The sequence below is a fragment of the Phalacrocorax aristotelis genome, chromosome 13 (assembly GCF_949628215.1).
Source record: "Phalacrocorax aristotelis chromosome 13, bGulAri2.1, whole genome shotgun sequence".
NCBI lineage: Eukaryota > Metazoa > Chordata > Aves > Suliformes > Phalacrocoracidae > Phalacrocorax > Phalacrocorax aristotelis.
The window spans coordinates 9,936,376-9,952,728 of NC_134288.1; the positions used below are offsets into that span (position 1 = coordinate 9,936,376).

At 64.0% G+C, this 16,353-nt stretch overlaps 2 protein-coding genes across 2 annotated transcripts; both read right to left on the reverse strand.

Moving 5' to 3' along the window:
- Window positions 1-5,112: 5,112 nt before the first annotated feature.
- TCF15 (transcription factor 15) lies at window positions 5,113-7,990 on the reverse strand. The gene is made up of 2 exons (XM_075109067.1): window positions 7,357-7,990; window positions 5,113-5,559 (listed from the first exon to the last, which is right to left on the reverse strand). Exons 1-2 carry the CDS (start codon window positions 7,831-7,833, stop codon window positions 5,485-5,487), a joined length of 552 nt encoding a protein of 183 aa, XP_074965168.1. The 5' UTR covers window positions 7,834-7,990; the 3' UTR covers window positions 5,113-5,484.
- Window positions 7,991-14,052: 6,062 nt separating this feature from the next.
- Window positions 14,053-15,734, reverse strand: SRXN1 (sulfiredoxin 1). The gene is made up of 2 exons (XM_075108779.1): window positions 15,450-15,734; window positions 14,053-15,278 (listed from the first exon to the last, which is right to left on the reverse strand). Exons 1-2 carry the CDS (start codon window positions 15,705-15,707, stop codon window positions 15,075-15,077), a joined length of 462 nt encoding a protein of 153 aa, XP_074964880.1. The 5' UTR covers window positions 15,708-15,734; the 3' UTR covers window positions 14,053-15,074.
- Between the last annotated feature and the right edge of the window lie 619 nt (window positions 15,735-16,353).

Sequence of the window (16,353 nt, forward strand, 5' to 3'; positions counted from 1 at the left end):
TCCCCCCATTGTCAGTGGCAGGGCCGTATCCTCGCCCTGAGCCCCGGCCCTAAAAATAGCTCTTTGTCAGGCGATTGTTCCGACACCTTCGTGGCGGCATTGACGTGGGCCAGAGCAGGAGAGTGGTGGGGTAGGTGGAGGGGAAGGGCTGGAGGTCCCCCCTGGGACTGCTCCGAGTATTCGCTGCTGATAACGGCCCCTGTTGTGGGGAAATGGGCTCCTGGCTCGTGACTGCGTGCCAAAGGCCTTCCCGTGCCGCTGCCCGCTGCTGCCTGCTGCTGCCCGACAGTCACCTCTCCCCTACCTGACCCAGCCCTTCTGCCAGCTCTGCACCAGACCCCACCCTGGGCTTCCCAGGGCTCACAGGGTGGACAGAGCCTCCTGAGCCCCTGGTTCAGACCCTGCAGTGTGGGGTCCAGCCCTTCAGCCCCCAGCTGGCACCCTGGGGCTCCCCATGTGCCACTGCCCTGCTCACCACAGTGGGGCCAGGCCAGGCAGGGGCCTGCCCCAGGGGAGAACAGGGTTGCCGGAGGGTGGGAAGGCAGCCCAGACCCCTGCCATGTTTTGGAGGGGGTTAAGCCCAGCCCTGTAGAACTGTCCCTGCCGCAGGTACCCGCAGGGGCGACCTGCAGCACGGCCCTTCCCCAGTCCCTAGCAAGAGCCCCACTAACACGGCCCCATCTCTGCTGATGGTGCCTGTTTGGTTGAGGAGCCTCCGCAGGGCTCGTGCTGGGGAAGGGGCTGCTCTGTGGCAGGACTGGACTCAGCCCACCCCAGACACCCCTTCCTCGGTGCTGATCCTGAATAACTCCCAAAAGCTGAGGTCCCCACGGACCCCCATACCTGCTCAGAGGGGCCCTTGCACCGTGTGACCCCACGCAGGGGAGGCACCCAGGGGAGACCCCTCTCACTTGTCACCTCCTCCACTCTGACTACTGTCAGCTGGAGGTGACCATCCCCCCAGGGCCCTCTTGTGCCCAGCCACACCAGCTGCAGAAACAGGATTTTATTTCCCATGAGCGCAAGCAGGTCTGGATTAAAATAAACTCCTGGCCCAGATCCCTTTTCTGGTGTCACAGGAGATGCTGTGTTTGCCATGAGTGCTGCCCGCAGATTTGATGAGTGCCCGATCCTCAACTCTCCAAGCTCCATGTCCCTATGACAGCAACATGCATGTCCCCTGCCTGGCCCTTGGGGATATCTCCCTCTCCCAGCCGTGCCTGGCCACACTGGCTCTCAGATTTGCTGGCCCCAGTCAGTGGCTGTCCCCAGGTTGGGCTGAGCCCCCCGGGGCCACTGGCTGTGGGGTAGGGCACAGGTCCAGCCCCTCTATGATTACCCCCAGCGCTTTTTCCTTTTTCTTCCTTAATTTACTGAGTGCTAAATCCAAATATTACAACTTCCCCTCCGCACTGCTGGTTACGCAGGCGGCCCCCGGCCGGGCATTGTCTTATTGTTTGCAGAGGGAAGCTCCAGCGGGAGATTAACCTGGCGTTCACCCCGCGCCACAGCTTCACACCCTGTCCCTGCTGGCCGGGCCTGCATCCCTGGGGACTGTGTCCAGCACGGGGTCCTGGCAGCCTGAGCACCTCTGAGGGATCTGGTGCATGGGGAGACACAGTGGGGCAGTGGCACCAGGGGTGACTGGCAGTGTGGGTGCCCATTGAGGGGTTGGTGAGGGGCTCAGCGGCTGCAGGGCCACTGCTGCTCCTGGTGGGGTGACAAGGAGCTGGTGGGTGTCCTGGGGGTCTCAAGCAGACCCTTAGCCCTGTTCCTTCCCCAGAAACCCTGCTAGGGTGCTGTCAGGGTCAGTGTGGTCTCTCTGCTGGCACCTCAGCCCCAGGGCCATCACACTGACCCCTGGTCTGCCTATCCCATCCTATCCTATCCCATCCCATCCCATCCCATCCCATCCCGTCCTGTCCCGTCCCGTCCCATCCCGTCCCGTCCCATCCCATCCCATTCTTGGCGTGCTCATCTTCTTGGTGTGCCCATCCTTCGCCGGTCCTTCCCCCCACCCTGCCCTCGGCAGCAGAGCCCTCTCTCCCTGTCCCACTGTCCCCACTCACTGCCCTCTAGACCTGGGGGGTCCCTTCACAGCTATTTGCTCCTGGTTCTGACAGGGCTGGGGGTGACCTTTGATGCTCAATTGGTTGCTGTGGTCACTGCAGCAGGGAGATTTCCAGGGCAGTGGGTGGCTGAGCTTTGCTCCGGTGCCAGTGCAGGACATGTTGGGGTCTTTGTCCTAGCCTCCATGCTGGGAGGAGCCTGAGGAGGGCCAGGCAGCACCCAGAGGTGTTTCCAAAGGACAAGGCATGAGGAGTGCTGGATCCCAGGGCTGAAACCTGCCTTTGTGTCCCACATCCCTGGCTGGCTCTGCTTGCTCAGCTGGCACAGGCACAGGCTCAGGCTTAGGCTCAGACATGGCTTGACCCTGCTGCCACATCCCAGGAGCTGTGGATCAGAAGAGCAGTGCTGCCCACCAACCACAGGCTCTGCCAGATGCCTCTACTGCGGCGCCTCCATCATCCCACGCTCCCATGCCCAGCTGGACCCTTCTGGGTCCCCATGATGCCACGAGTTCCTTTCCACTAGCCCTGGTACACAGCAGTGCCGGGGACTATAGGGTCCTGGCACTGCCATCACCAGGGATCCAGCCCTTGCCTGAGTCCTGCCTGCCTGCTCATGGCTCCACCAGCTCCTGCCCAGCCACATTGGCCTCAGCTGTCCCTCCAGCACGGTGGCTCTCAGCACTGCCGGGCTCTGGCCACGGGTGCAGCCCTGCTGCATTCCAGCCTTGCTGGCCTGGCAAGGTTAAACTGTGGAGAAGCTGAAATATTTGGGAGGGGAATGGAGAAGGGAAAGGGAAAAAAAAAATCTATAAAAAGAAAGTTTAAAAACACAAGTTAAAGAAAAAAATACCAGGCATGGAGTGCAGCTGTGGTTCTGGTTCCAGTTCCCAGGTGATGTCAGGCCTGGAGCCTCTCCAGCCCCGGCCCCTCAGAGACGGTCTTTGTGGGTTCAGCACTGAGTGTTTTTCCTTCCTGAGACTCGGGGACACCTTCCTGTCTCAGAGAAAGCGGCCAAGAGCCTTTCCAAGGGTGTCCGCGCGCAGGAAGGGGAGAGGATGGGAGGGGAGTGCGAGAGAGGCGGTGCGGCTGGGCTCAGCGTGGGGCTGCAGCAACCGGGGAGACAGAAGCATCCGCGGGTGATTAGCTGCGGTGGTTGCAGTGCTCAACCAGCGCAGGGCAAAGGGGCACCCAGCTCCCACTGCCCCAGCAGCCTGTGGCGCCTCTGAGTCACCATTTCCCTCTTGCGGTGCTGGGAGGGGCTGGAATGTACTAGGACCCTTGGGATTGGCACCAGCACATGATGGGACCCATGGGCTTGGCACTGGGATGTGCTAGGACCCATGGCCCCAGCGCTGGGACATGCTAGGCTCTGCAGTCCCATTACTGGGATGTGCTGGATTCCACAGGCCAAGCACTGGGACATACTGGGTACACAGCCCCAGCACTGGGACCTAGCTGGGACCAACGGCCATTGCACTGGGGCTTATTAGGGTCCTAGAAACTGGCACTGGGACATGCTGGGACCTGTGGCCCCAGCACTGGGATGTGCTGGATTCCACAGCTCCTGCACTGAGACACACTGTGACCCATGGCCTTTACGCTGGGGCTTGCTGAGGCCCTAGCTGCTGGCACTGGGACATGCTGGGACACTCGTGCTCAGCCCTGGGACACACTGGAACCCAAGACCCAATGGTTGGAACACACTGGGACCCATGCACTAAGTGCTGAGTCCTGCTGTGCCCCCAGCACTAGGACCACCAGCCATCGCTGGCCCCCCAGGGGCTCCGGAGCTGCAGCTTCAAGGGATGGGTCCCATTTCATGTGTGGGTTGGGCTGTTTGCAGAGCGCAGCCCCCTCCCTGCCGCCCCTGCCCCCCGATAAACCCAGGGGCAGGGATTCTGTGTCCTGGGCTGTTTGGAGAATCTCACGGCTGTTTATTGGGGTCTGGGACACATTAGCCACGCTGAGAACAAACCTCTCCCACCCACCCCGGTCCCTGCCTGGGACTAGCTCTCACAGCTGCACTGCGCTGTCAGCTCCATAAATCAAACCCAGGGGGAGGGAGCCTAGGGCAGGCTCGCCTCAGCCGAGCAGGGGGCCAAAAGGTGCAGGTGGGCTGCTGCCTTCACCCCCTCCCCGGGGCAGGCTGAGGAAGGCTCCTGCAGGACCCCAGGGTGTTCCCCCTGCTCCCTGCTGGCTCCAGCACTCTGGGGAGACAGGGCAGGTCCGACCCTGTAGACCTTGGGGTCTGCCCTGGCATCTCCTGGCTGCCCCTTCTGCAGCTGCCTGTACTCCGTGGGACTCACCAGCCCCTGGGAGCTGCAGGTCCCAGCACAACACCTTTCCCAGGCTTGGTGTTCGCTGCTGCCCAGCCCAGCCTAGGCCCCCCCAAGCAGGATCCTGGGGGAGGACCCGGCTTGGGAACCCCCCGTGTCCCCACCTGACCCCATGCAGGTGCTGCTGCCTGCAGCCCCACCGTGCACGGCCCTGGGCAGCCATCATGGTGGCAGTAAGGCAGTGGTGGCAGTTGCAGTGGTAGTGGCAGTCACAGCAGTGGGGACAGTCATGGTGTTGGTGGCAGTCTTCATATCGGTGGCAGTCGTGGGGATGGTGACAGTCATGGTGGTGGTGGCAGTTGCAACAGTCATGATGTACTGGGTGGAAGGGAAGGCACAAAAGCAGTGACGCCAAACCTGACCCACCGCCTGGGTGCTTGTGGATGTGGCATGGGGCTGGCAGCGCTGTCCCCATCCTGTGGCATGACACAGTGCAGACCGCATTGGGGCTCCTGTAGCCCTAGCAGGGCCAAAGCTGTCGGCAGGGCCTGGGGACATGGGGGCAGCATGTGCCTGGGGGTCTCACCCCACATGGATCCCATTGGGGCCCTCAAGCACACCCACGGGGAGAGCCAGCACGGGCACACTGGCTCCAGTGGCGCAGAGCAGCGGCGAGCACAGGGCTGGGGGGCCAAGGTGATACTGGGGACCTCATGTGCCCCCTACCTTGTCCCACACTGGGGAGCCAGGCAGGCACCAGCCCATCAGAAAAATAAGGTTTATTTTCCAAGCGGCTGCACGTGCACAACCAGCGCCCGCGGGGCCGCAACACCATCCCCCCCGGAGCGCCTCGACGCCGGCCACACACGGGCCCCTTCCAGTCCAGCCCCGGGGCGTGGGGACCCCCTTCTCCGGCCCTGCCTCACACGGGAGGCCTTGGCCATGGGAACACCCTCCCGCCCCGCTGCCGGCTCCGGGGCCAGTGTCGGTGCGGTCCCAGCCTGCGGCCCTGCGTTCAGCTGCCGCCGCCTCGGATAGGCAGCTCCCTCCCTCCCCGCTCAGGTCTCTGGGGCTGGCGTGCGCGGGCTCCAGCTGGCTCTGCCGCTTGTTTCAGGTGGGTGCTGCCGGACCCTGGCTCATCTCCGTGACACTCGCAGGGGGGTCACCCCCCGCATCTTTAGGCAGTTGCCCCCGAGGTCCCTCCGGCTGCCCTGTGGAGAGAGGAGGGGAGGGTTACAGGCGATGGGGTGCCCTGGCCGGGGGGTGCCCCGCTTCTGCCCACTGCCACCCTGTGCTGGCTCTGCATGGAGGAGCCACCTGGGAAATGGGCAGTGCCTCAGTCCTGGGTTGGCTCAGCACTACCCAGGACAGATGGGGCTGTGCCCGGCGAGCAGCTGGGTAGGCAGTGGGATGGCTGCTATGGGGTGGCCACCCACAGCTCCATCACCCTAGAGGGACATGGGCCCCATGGCTGCTCACTGCCACCATGCTCAGACCCGAGGGCAGGGCTGCCACTGCCCCAGGACAGCCCCACAGCCCCAGTGGGGATGAGGAGGCTCAGCCCCACCTCCCAGCACAACTTCAGCCCAATACTGCCCAGTATAACCCAGCACAGACCAGCATGGACCAGGTCTAGCCCAGAACAGCCCAGTTTAACCCATCATGGCTCAGCAGAGCCCAGGACAGCCTAGCTCGAGCCCAGCCCATTTCCAACCCAGCCCAGCCCTTTTCCAGCCCAGCCCAACCCATTTCCAGCTTAGCACAGCCCAGCATGGCCCAGTACAGCCCATTTCCAGCCCAGCCCATTTCCAGCCCAGTACAGCCCATTACAGCCCCTTCGCAGCTTGGCACCAGAGCCAGAAGGTGCAGAGCCCCCAGGGTCCTGGGTACCGCTGGAGCTCCCAGCCCCAGTGCCACCATGGGGTCCACTGGGGGGTCCAATGCTTCACCAGCCCCCCAGCCCCGGTCCCAGAGACACAGCTCAGCCCCATCCGGGGGGTCGCAGTTAGGGGCAGCTCTACCAAGGACCAGGGCTGGGGGTCCCCTGGGGCCAGATCCAGGGAGGCTGCAGAGTCTGGCCAGCAAAGTGGGGGATGGGAACAGGAGGAGCAATTGAAAACTGAGCAGCAGAAACTGAGAGAGACCTATGGCCTGGAGTGTGCCTCATGGCCACACTGCTCCGGGTTGCACATGGGACAGCTTGGGTGTCTCATGGGGATGGTGGTGGGTCTGGCAGCCCCTGCCCACAGCCCTGCCCAGGGTGCACATGGGGCTGGGAAACTGCATCCTGCATGGCCCTTCCCAGGGCACGGGACCCAGGACCCTGCCATGGGCAGCAGGATGGGTTCGCCATAGGAAGGGTGCCCCCTGAGCTTCAGGGTGCTGGTGGAGGGTCAGGCATGCAGGGCAGGGCAGGGCAGGGCAGGGGTGCCCAGCTCAGCCCCCTGCCCCTGGTGAGAGCCATGCCAGCACCACCAGCAGAACATGAGTGGGGCCACGGTTTGGGGAGCCCTGCACAACCCCCTTGTGGGGCATCTGCTGTGTCCTGACTGTCTCCATCATGTCAGGGTGCTGCCCGGGGCAGCCCTGCTGCAGAGCCCAGGGGGGCTGGTGGGGTCGTGGACAGGGTCTAGAATGGGGATGGGGTCAGCCTGTGAGCTCTGAATTCCTCCCCTGGGGCAGCCAAGTGCCCCCCCGCACTGGGGTGACTGTTTAACCCCCTGAGACCTCCTGGCCTGGACGGACGCTGGGGAGCAGCCCGGCCCTCTGACGCGAGCGGGAGCTGTGGGCGTGCGGCTACGAGCAGGATTTGGCCGGGAGCAGCCAAAACCTCTAGCGGGGGCTGGAGCCAGAGCCTGGAGTTCTCGCGGGGATGTGCTGAACCTCCTACCCCGGTCAGCCTGGGCAGCCTGGAGGTTGCTGCCTCCCATCCCTTGGGGACATGCCAACCCTCCTGCCCTGCTCAGCCTGGGCAGAGGCTGCTGTCCCCATCCCACTGCCCTGCTCACCCCTTTCCGCTGATTGCTGAGGCAGAAGGTGCAGATGCTGCGGGGCTGCTTGCTGTCCAGGTCGCCCTTGGCCCCGTAGATGGCACTGAAACAGGGCTGCCCGTCTTCGCAGCCCTCGCCCAGCAGCAGCACATTGGCCAGGTGGGAGATATAGCTGGAGGCCAGGCGGAGGGTCTCGATCTTGGACAGCTTCCGATCCACTGGCTCGGTGGGGATGAGGGTCCGCAGGGCGGTGAAGGCCGTATTGACGCTCTGGGTCCGGTCCCGCTCCCGTGCATTGGCCGCCTGCCTCTGCTTCACCATCACCATTGGCCCTGGTTTTCGTGGCAGCTTGCGGCGAGCCTCGGCGCCCTCGCAGCAGCCAAACGACTGGTCCGATGTGTCGCTCTCGCTCCGGTTCTCCTCGTCTTCTGAGAGAATGCTGAGGTCGGGGTAGAGCACGCGGGCAGCCACGGGGCGCAGCATGGTGAAGGCCATGGCGTGGTGCCTGCCCGCGCCCCCAGCCCTGCTGGGGTGACCCCCCGGGCTGCGGGGAGCCTTCCCCCGCCGGCACGGCTGCGACGGCCGGCTCCGGATGCCTTCCTGCTGCTGCTCCTCTCCGGCGGCCAAGCGGGGCTGGAACGACTGTCTGCGGGGGGAATCGGGATTTATACAGCCGGGGAGGGGCTGCCGCTGGAGCCCACCCCCAGCCGGCCCCCCGAGCTGCCGGCCAGCGTCCAGCGTCCTCGCCCCAGCCCATGGGAGCCAGCACTGGCTCCAGCCACGGGCCTGGCCCTGCTCCGGCATGCTGGCCTGGCTGCAGGCACCTTGCATCCAGGGCCAGGCTCCAGGTTGTGCCCATGGTGGTACCAGGTCCCGGCAGTGCCACGGAGAATGCTACGGCCACCGCACAGCAAGTGGTCCGTGTGCAGGAGCCCTTGGCCCTGGGTGCCTGTGGAGTGATGACACATGCAGCACCAGCCTGTGGGCAGTGTGTCCCCAGCCCCTGCCCCGCTGTGCCCAGCCAGACCTGGGTCCTGTGCACGGCAGCACAGGGCAAAAACGGTGTGTGGGAAGTGGGATGGGGCAGGTACTGGGGTTGCAGGTGGCTCCGGTACGGTCCCCAGGGTATTTATCGGATGGGATGCTGGTGCGCAGCCAGAGGACACACAGCTCCCCACACCCCACCGTGCCCCAATGGGACAGGGTCTGTACCCAGGAGCATGCCCAGCACGAGCAGGGAGCAGTGAGGGCAGGAACCCTGCAGTGATGTTCTGTACCCCTTGCCCCTCTGTCCCCAGGGCCTGGCACCCCACCTGCTTGCCACAGAAGGGGACAGGCGGACATGGTCAGGGGCATGGGCAGAGCTGCAGGCAGCACTGCTGGGCAGCCAGAAGTGTTTCCTCCCACCCAGGAGGAAGGTGTGTGCCGGCAGTGGAAACACAGAGTCTTTTCCTGCGAGGGAGAGTTGAGCTGGCAGCAGTGGGAGCCACTGGTGTCCAGGCAGGGCTGGGAGTGTTCCCCCAGACTGCTGCTTTCTGGGCACCAAATATCACTGGCCATGGCCACCCCCTTCTCCTCCTCACCAGGCAGGTCTGTGTAGGTCCTGGTCTGCTTTCACCACCCCAGTCCCAAGCCTGGCACCCCTGAGAGCAGGCAGGGGGGTGGCCAGCTGAGTCAAGCAGGCAGGAGGCTTCCTGCCTGCCTTCCTCCCCGGCCTGCGGCCGAGCAGAGGTCAGCGGCTCAGCAATGCTCTGGGCACGGCAGGTCAAGCAGCAAAGGCAAACAGAGGGCAGGAGCCAGTTCCCAGCGGATGGTCCCGGGGCTGCTCGGGATGTGGCCCTGGGGCCTGATGGTGCCTGTGGTTCTGGCCCATGCCAGCTGTGGTCCCAATGTGGCCACGGAGCCCACAGCCAGAGGGGGACTATGGGAGAAATCTCCAGCTAATAAGGCAAAAAGGGCCAGCTTGGGGGCCTGCTGGGGGCTGGGACAGCAGCCATGGGACACAGTAGGCATGTTGCAAACCCCAGAGTGAGATGGTCAGCAGGTGGGCCTTGAGTCCACAGGACAGGCATCATGTCCCACTATGCCCCATGGCTGAAACTGCATGGCTGCAGGACCAGAGCTCGTGAGGTGTCTCCCAGGCCAGTGGGTCCCCTCGGGGGTCCCCCCAGTGCATGCCAAGGCTTGTCACTGCTGGGACCATGGCAGGGGTGTCCGTGCTTCCTGTACTGGCACCGGCACCAGTTTGCTGCCTGCCTGGCCCAGCAGGCTGTGAGCAAACGGCCCCTCTCGCCCCCGTGGGGCACTGGCAGCCCCTCGCTGGCGGGACCCCCTTGCCCTGTTTTCCTTCGCCATTTGTCTGCCTCCACAGAGCCTGTAAATCACGCGGCGGGGGGGAGAGGGCCTCCCTGGGGGCCGGAGGTCCTGCTGGGGCTGGGGGTGTGCAGGGCTTCACTGGCTGTCCACATTGCCATGGGGACATGTCCCTTGCTTGCTCCATCCCCAGCCACCTCTTGCTGCACATTGGTGCCCGTGATGGACCCCAACCCTCTCCTGTCCCTGGCAATAGACCCTGCCCAGGCACAGACTGGGGGCTGTTTCTATCCTTTCTTTCTTCCCCAGATGGGGATGGGCAAGCCCTTGGCACAGCAGGCAGGGAGCAGGCAGGTGCCTGTGTGGACAGGGGAGCCCCTGCTCTCGTCCTGCTCTTGTCCCAGAGTCCTGCTGGGCTGTGGCTGGGGGGCTGCAGCAGCCCCCAGCCCTGACAGGCGGCAAGACGGATGACAGGGGCTGTGTACTCAGCTGTTGCTGCCCCACACATGGCCACCAGCTGACGGAGATGGGCTGGGGGGGAGAGCCCAGGCCCAGGGCCCAACCAAGCCACCCTGGGGTGTTTCTGGGGGGCACGGCCACGCATGGGGTGCTGGTGGCCTGTGCTACTGTGGTGGAGGATGGGGCACTCGGGGACATGGGCAGAGAAGGAGCAGTGGGCTTTGGAGGCAGCCTGGTGTAGGGCAGGGGGCAGTGCATACATGTGCATGCATGAGCATGAAAGTGTGTGCATGGCTCTGCCTGTGTGCGTTGGCATGGATGTGCAGCTGTACATATGTATGCGCACATGCATTCATGCGTGTGTGGGCATGTCTGCATGGATGTATATATCCATTCATGTGTGGGCATGGATATATGCGAGTATGGGTGAGTGCACATGTGTGTATGCAGTTGTATACGTGTGTGCGCAAGTGTATGCATGTACATGCATGCCAGTGCATGCAGCAGGTCTGTGTATGCATGGTGCTATATACACCCTGACTTCCACCACCTCCAGCTGCAGAGAGGTCTCCAGGTTGCCACACGTGTGTCCTGCACATGGGAGGACTGATGGACAGAAGGAGCTGGCAGTCCTGGCCGGGAGAGTAACGGGAGCCACGGGAAGCAGCAAATGCTGCCGTCTCCCTGCTTGTCCAGCCGCCAGCTGCCTGCGGATGCTGCTGCCGCTGGGGTGGGAGGATGCGTGGCAGCAGCCGAGTTTTCCTGTGCTGCCCAGCGGGCATGCAGGACAGGACGTGCGTCTCTATGCCTGGACTCCCCCCGACACCAAGCACCTTGGGTCTGACTCAGCTGGGCAGCACGAGGCGCAGCCGGGGGCCACAGCATCACAAACCTCGCACCGGTTGCTGTGCTGCACGGCCAACTTGAGCAGGTGCCAGGACATGGTTGTGTTTGGCACCACGGCTCTCCTAGCTGATCCAGCCAAACAAAACGACTGCTGGGTTGAGGGCTGCCATCCCAGCAGAGTGGTGCTGCGCTGCACAGCCCTGGGCATAGAGTGGGCAGCACTACACAGTGGGTCAGTCATGCATGGTGGGCAGGGGTCAGATAGGACCCTGCATGGGACACGTGGCATGGAAGAGACATGGCCTGAGCATGGGGTCACAGCCATGGCCCCAGACCAACCCACCAGGCACCCCCAGGTGTAAGATGGCCAGTGGAGGGGCATCCCTGGGGTTGGGGTGCTGGGCAAGCCAAGGGCTGTGTCCTGCCCCCACTGGCAGGGAAATGCCCCCTGCCTCCCACTCCGGGGAGTGTTTATCTGCGAGGTGATACTTAAGTGTAAGAAAATAAACAGGGAGCAGATGGGCCGGGGGCCCAGGGCTGCCCCCAGCCCTGTGGGGCCGCTCTGGCCCTGCTGGGAAAACACTACTGCCGGCGAGGCAAATGGATTCCAGACCTGCAGCAACGCCGGCACATGTGGCCGCCAGGACGCCAGGCCTGACCCTGCTGAGCCCCAGCGAAACAGAACCAGGCTGACCTGACCCGTCCCATCCCACCCCATCCCATCCCACCCCATCCTATCCATGCCGTCCCCATCCTGTCCCATCCCACCGAGACCCCCAAGAGCCTGGACCTGCCTGCCCACAGCTCCTGACCAACCCCCCAGCAGAGGGGTATGTCCAGGACTGGCCTGTCTGCCTGTGGCTCCCTGATTTCGGGGCAGTTCAGGCCAGCAAGGCCACAGCCTCGCAGAGCTGCCCCATCGCAGGTGAGTTTGGGGAGCTCTGTGCCTGGCACTGAGCCCAGCTGGGGCCGGGGGTCATCCAAGGGGTGGCTGTTCCTGCTTGCCAACACAAGGAGACCAGGGCTGGCAAACCTGGGAAGCCCTAGAGGCCCCTGAGTGGCAAGGAACAGCGAAACGGGCTCAAGGGGTCAGGGCATTGTGAAACCTTTTGGTGAGTAGAAGCATTTCCCCACAAGAGCAGCCCCTGTCCTGGGAGAGGTCCCTGTCTGACCTCCCCTGGGGCCAAGGCTGTGGCAGAGTGTCCTGTCAGGTCCCTGGGGCAGTGTGGGGAGCCCCAGGCCCCCTCTGCCTACCAGGCTGTACCTGCAGGCTGAGGCTGCTGGTCTGGAAGGCATTACACGCCTGTCATGTGGGGAAGTCTGTCCCAGTTCCGGAGCCGGGACCCCCCCACCCAGCCCGGGCTGGGGGGAGCCCACAAAGCCCCTTTGTTCCTGCTCTGGAACGAATGGATTGGAGGCAGCCGGGATCGGCTGTCATCCAGTGACACCGGAGACCTCGTGGGTCAGGCAGAGGGAAAGGGGACAGGTGGAGGGACGGAGAGGTGGACGGACAGAACTGAGGCAGAGATTGCCGGCTCTGGTGAGACCCACTCCTGTGCCAGCTGGAGGGTTGCGGCACTAGTAGCACTGGCTGGGGGCTGAGGACCAGCTCACGCTGCCTGCACTGTGTCAGCCCCAGGGATGTGCTGGTTAGCCTCAGAGATGCTCACACAGCCCCTTGGCTGCAGTGGCCAGTCCTGGCTCCTGGCTGGTGCCACCAAGCCCCAGGAGTGGCATGACAGGGCACCCACAGGATGGGCATGGATGTCCTGGCACTATTTGCAGGGGATGGGAAGCTGGAAGAGCTGATTGTAGGATCAGCTTCCAGCTGGAAGAAGCCCCCACGGGGTACCAGGAGAGAGGGTTGTAGGATCCTGGCAGCCTCTGTTTTTCTCCACTCATGGAGTCACAGCTCTGCAGAGCTGCCTCACACCCAATTCCCTTTATAAGGGGCACAAACCCAAGGAAAGGGGCTGAGCAGAGTCCATGGGAGATGCCTGGCCCTGGGGGCACAGCCCGGGATCTGGGCAAAAACCTGTCCCTGCCATTTGGTGGCACCCTGGCAATGTCCTGTCCTGCTGCAGGAGCTGCAACCTCCTCCCTTTCCCCCCCTGCTCTCTAACAAGAGGAAACTTTTTAGCACGCCACAATTCTTCTGAGAAATTTATGGCCCATCAGGGAGCCGTGGACCAGGCCTGCTCTCTCTGTGAACGCTTGCAGGGCTTCCTCCCGGCGGAGAGCAGCTTTGATATGGCACATGCAGCTCTGCTGCGCTGGAGTCTCCCTCCGGCCCCTTCTCTTGCAGAGGGGAGGGAACGGGCTGTAGGGAGCCTCCGGTGCAGCAGCCCCCAGCCCACCTTGCCCTTCCTCCCCAGTGGCTCCTGCGGAAACACCGTGCTGGCAGGCAGTGGCAAAGCATGCCCCATTTGGTGGGCAGCGCTGCCAGCTCCTGCTGTGCACGCTGCCCTGCAGATCTGGTGCCCAGGGTGGCTGTGTCCTCCTCCCAGACCCTCTCCCCAGACTGTTTTTTCCCTGGCAGGACATGATCCTTCCAGGGAGGAGCATGGCCCAGGGGGCAGAGCGAGGGCAGAAGTGTCCAGCCACGGTTCCTGTCCCAGTCCTGCTGCTGACTCACAGCACGGTGGGATGAGTCAGTGGCCTTTCCTCTCCCTGGACTGAGGTTCCCGGCTCAAAGGGATGCTGAGACGTCCAGGGGATGCTCAGGGCGGGTTTTCCAGCCTGCATGTGGGGTGAAGACGTGGCATTTGCAGAAATGACAGCATCCCTGTATGGCGGGACTGCATGTGTTCCCACAGCTGGGCCAGAGCTGACCCTGACTTTGGCTGTCTGCCAGCGTGGTCTGCCAGAGCATCCATCCCCCAACACAGCATTCATCTCCAACACTGCATCCACCCCCTTGCAGAGCACCCATCCCTGAGCAAAACATCTGTCCCTTTGCAGAGCATCCATCCCCTGACAGCATGTCTCGTGCCACAGCCACCACTCTCACAGGTTCCAGGTCTCCCTGCTATGCCATGCCGTGCTGCTGCATATCTGCTCCTGACCCCAGCACCCCCCAGCACCAGGCCCCAGAGCTGTGGGGGTTTCATTGCCTTTATTCCAGGTGCAGCAGTGCATGTCCCCACCACACCATTTTGGAGATGTCCCCCATGAAGAGGGGGACCACGGGATGTGTCCAGGGAGGGGGGCAGGTGGTTTTGGGACAGGCATAGCCTGGGATCCTCCTGCACCAGGCACAGAGTGAGCCCAGAGTTGCTGGGGGGGTGCTGGGGACTGGCTGTGCCCAGTTCGGCTGAGCCTCCTCCTGGTTCAGCTGTGCCCCGGTTCGGCTGTTCTCCAGTACCGCTTGTGCTCCAGGTATGGCTGTGCCCCGCTTTGCCTGTGTCCCTTCCTGGTTCAGCTGTGCCCTGGATGGGCTGTGAACTGGTCCAGTTCCAGTGTGTCCCGGTTCATCCCGTCCCGGTTGAACCGTGCCCCGGTTCAGCCCCTCCCATCCCGGTTCAGCCTGTCACAGTTCAGCCGTGCCCGTTACGCCCGGCCTGACCCGTCCCAGTTCATCCCGGCACGACCCTTCCCAGTTCATCCCGGCCCATCTCGGTTCATCCCGGTTCATCCCGTCCCAGTTCACCCCGTGCCGTCCCGGTTCATCCCGTCCCGTCCCATCTCGGTTCATCCCGGTTTATCCCGTCCCAGTTCACCCCGTGCCGTCCCGGTTCATCCCGTCCCGTCCCATCTCGGTTCATCCCGGTTTATCCCGTCCCAGTTCACCCCGTGCCGTCCCGTCCCGGTCCCGCGGCGCAGCGCGGCACAATAGCGCCACCTGCCGGCCCCGCCGCGCCGCACGGCCCCGGGCGCCTCCCGCTGCCAGCGAGACCCTGATCCCATCTCGGCTGGGGTAGCGCGGGGAGACCCCAGACCCGCAGGGACCCCCCCAGGACCGGGAGGACCCTGACGCCATCCCCACCAGAGGTCCACGGGGACCCAGGATCAGGCCCAGCTCAGTCCACGGGGACCCTGCGGCGACTCATCGGGGCAGGGAGCTGCGTGGGGGGGGGGGGGGGGGCTGCGAGGGGCCGTGCATCCTCCGCGGCGCCGGGTTAGCGCAGGTGGGGCGTGGAGGAGCCCAGGTAGGTGCGGAGGTCGCTGAGGGTGGAGGGGATGATCTTGGCGGGGATGGTCTCCCGGTTGAGCGCCTTGTGGGCGGCGAAGCGGTGGCAGCCCCCGAAGGCGTAGAAGTAATCCCCGCCCTGGCTGCCCTTGATCCAGAGCACGTCGATGGGGGGCACCTGCTCAGGATCTTTCTGGGAAGAGAGAGACACCCCCCCGAGAGCAACGCATGCCCCTAGACCCCCCAACTGGTCTGCGCAGGGCCTTGGTGCTGCAAGCTTCCCCAGCAGTGCACCCCAGGGTGGCATGGGTCAGTGCAGGGCCGGCTGTCCTGAACACCCTGGGGAGAGCAGGGCCATGCTCACCTGCAGGGTCTCCACCAGGCTCTGCACCTTGCCTGGCTCCAGCTCCGCCGGGATGGGCCGGATGAGGACACGCATAGGTATGTTGTGCGTGGCTGAGATGTGCTGCGTGTGGATGCTCTGGTTCCCGGCCTCGGCCATGGCTGCTGCCGGCAGCTGGCCTCGTCCTTCCTGCCCACCCGGCTGAGGCTGCCGCTCCGCCCCAAGCAGCATAGTACACAGCCGGGCCCCTCTACTTCCTCCTGGGCTGGCCATCGCCATCGTCACCTGAAGTTTTGCAGAGTCACAGTGAAGGGGCAGGACAGGCAGGGCTGGGCTTCTGGGACCGGTGCCAGCACCGACTGGCCTGCTGCCTGCTCCTCTCTTCCCGGTGAGGCTGTGGTCAGGGCTGCCCTCGGCTCCCTGTCTGAGCCAGGCATCCCTTGGCATGTAGTAGCTGAGCCCTCACCAAGGTTGCTTGGTGTGCTGGGGGCCTCTGTCCTGCTCCCAACCCCACGGCTGTCTGGGGGTCTCTGCTCCTGGTAAGCCCTGGCCATGCCGGGGCTCTAACAATCTGTGTGCAGCATCTCAGCCAGGAGCTGGGATGTGCCCCCCGCATGCCCAGAGCCCCCTCCCTGCTGGAGTGTCCCCACTCCAGAGCCCCCTCCCTGCTGCACTGATGCCTGCGGGGTCCTTGGTGAGGAAGAGGCAGCATGAAACAGCCCCAGAGCTGAGCAGTGAAGCACTGATGCCCTGTGGCTGGGCGGACACTGCGGCACTCCAGCTCTGAATCTTTCTAGGTCATTTCTCCAGATGGAGGAGAGGCTTTCAGCAAGAACTGGGTCTCCCACCCCACTGGCTGCTGGAACCGGGGCAGGCTGAATCCATACCAGGGCCGTGGCACTGGCAGACGGCTGTTCCCAGCCCC

Bases quoted from the DNA above. Each gene is read 5' to 3' on its own strand.
- SRXN1 (XM_075108779.1), bottom strand. From the start codon at position 15,707: ATGGCGATGGCCAGCCCAGGAGGAAGTAGAGGGGCCCGGCTGTGTACT. The intron at 15,279-15,449 runs GTGAGCATGGCC...CTCTCTTCCCAG, and splicing joins GCCTGGTGGAGACCCTGCAG to AAAGATCCTGAGCAGGTGCC.
- TCF15 (XM_075109067.1), bottom strand. From the start codon at position 7,833: ATGGCCTTCACCATGCTGCGCCCCGTGGCTGCCCGCGTGCTCTACCCC. The intron at 5,560-7,356 runs GTGAGCAGGGCA...CTCTCTCCACAG, and splicing joins TCAGCAATCAGCGGAAAGGG to GGCAGCCGGAGGGACCTCGG.